A 1,877-nucleotide genomic window follows, 5' to 3' on the forward strand; every position below is an offset into this window, starting at 1 on the left:
AAAAAAAATTATAAAAAGAAAAGCTCTTCTGCAGGTTTCATGGAGGCTTACACAACCTGGTTGTTCCAGCTTTTTGTTTTCCATATTTTTCACCCCTAACATTTATCATTACAAAATATCTGTTACATTTCAGCCTCAAAACGTTTAATCTTCTCAGAGCTGCTGTGTTTTTTAAAAAATGAGCCCAAGACTAAATATTTTATTTCCTTTGCAGTTTTCTAGAAGATGGAGGCTGATTTGTATGACGAGTTTGGTAATTACATCGGTCCAGAGCTGGACTCTGACGACGATGACGATGATCTGGATGCAGAGGACAGGGACATTGACGAGGTATYTTTCAAATTCATACTACTTGTAATTGCTAAAGTTTTTAGTGGAAAACCTGTCATGGTGTTTATTTCTTCCAGGGGGATGAAGATGAAGAAGATGAGCCTGCAAATGAGGATGAGAACGTACCTGGCATGGAGGTGGTCCTGCATGAGGACAAGAAATACTATCCCACAGCGGAGGAGGTTTACGGGCCGGAAGTGGAAACTATTGTCCAGGAAGAAGACACGCAACCACTTACTGGTGAGATGAAGAATTTATTTATTTTTTAATGAGGATTGAGTCACATTTATTATCTGGAGCAGCTTGCTTTTAGTACCTCTGCAGAGCTTCCTTTGACTAGATTCTGAATTTGTTTACAAAAGCACTGAGAAATGTGTGTAGACGAGGTCTACCTGGWGAATAAAAACGTGTGAAAATAAGAATATGTAGTTTCATGTGTGTTGGGATTTATAATCACTAAATTAAAGCCAAATTTTTAAGTAAAAATCAAACCAGGGTTTGCATCTCCAGATTTTGCTTTCTGCTTGAGTTGTTTGAGAAACTGACTTTACTAGTGAAAAACAATATTCTTCATCAACATTGTTATGTAATTTTCTGGTGGACAAATGGTACAAGATGGAGTTTTGTCATATACTGTCTTCATTTCTCAATTGTTGGTTTTTGTTGCTCTTGAAGTGAACTTTCTTTTGTCAAARTATACCACAGTGAGTTTGATGCCTTTTTTTGTCTTGGAAAAACTTTTGACCATCTCTCGCCTTKGTCAACATATTCCCTGTTAATCTGCCAGTTGCATTCTTTTTCTGTGCACTGCTCTTTGCACAATCAGGCTTGTGCAGGTATTTGTTCTGGAGGTGGAAATTTAAAGTTTGATTTMATTTTTGTTCGCTTGTATCTATAGACAAAACGAAAAGATGTCACTAAAGATGTCATTAGTTTTTTWAAGTTTKTTTGGCTCATCTTGTTCTGCTGTTTTAGTTTTGTGACAGTTTTTGCTGATTTATCACTTTGTGAAAGCATGCCAGTCTAGTTTATCACCCTGCTTTTACAAACGCTACAAGATTTAGAGATATAATTTCTCTAAGATCTCATATTTTTCATGTTTATGATGCATTTTTCTTGCCCTGTAATTTTGTTGTTGTTGTTTTGTATTCATTTTATTTTGATTTTACCTTTATTGAAACATCAAATGTATATAAAGATCATTTTTGTGCAATCTGAAATGAATGTGTGCCGTTAACAGKGCTACAGAATACTGTCTTTGAAAACAAGACAAACGTTATGCTCATGAGCGTTTCCTTATTTCCCCTTCCTTCAGAGCCCATCATCAAGCCAGTCAAGCACAAGAAGTTCACATTGATGGAGCAGGAGTTACCTGCCACTGTTTATGACATGGAGTGAGTCGGGCAGCCCGTTAAATTTGGATAAGAATGCCGATGATTCAGAATGCAGCGGAGTGACATGCGTCTCTTTCATCCTTTGCGTCCGTGCAGGTTTCTGGCAGATTTGATGGACGGTACCGAGCTGATCCGTAACGTCACCCTCTGTGG

The 1,877-nt window shown here is 37.6% G+C and overlaps 1 protein-coding gene across 1 annotated transcript in view; it reads left to right on the top strand.

Annotated features, from left to right (window-relative positions):
* The window catches only part of eftud2 (elongation factor Tu GTP binding domain containing 2), a 30,383-nt gene that overhangs the window by 15,870 nt on the left and 12,636 nt on the right, over positions 1 to 1,877 (top strand). Inside the window, exons 4-7 of the mRNA XM_008417016.1 lie at positions 215 to 330; positions 408 to 570; positions 1,646 to 1,724; positions 1,821 to 1,875. Of these exons, the coding sequence (XP_008415238.1) occupies positions 226 to 330; positions 408 to 570; positions 1,646 to 1,724; positions 1,821 to 1,875 (402 nt within the window). The 5' untranslated portion in view covers positions 215 to 225. The remainder of the gene's footprint in view (positions 1 to 214; positions 331 to 407; positions 571 to 1,645; positions 1,725 to 1,820; positions 1,876 to 1,877) is intronic.

The sequence above is a fragment of the Poecilia reticulata genome, linkage group LG8 (assembly GCF_000633615.1).
Source record: "Poecilia reticulata strain Guanapo linkage group LG8, Guppy_female_1.0+MT, whole genome shotgun sequence".
Taxonomy (NCBI): Eukaryota; Metazoa; Chordata; class Actinopteri; order Cyprinodontiformes; family Poeciliidae; genus Poecilia; species Poecilia reticulata.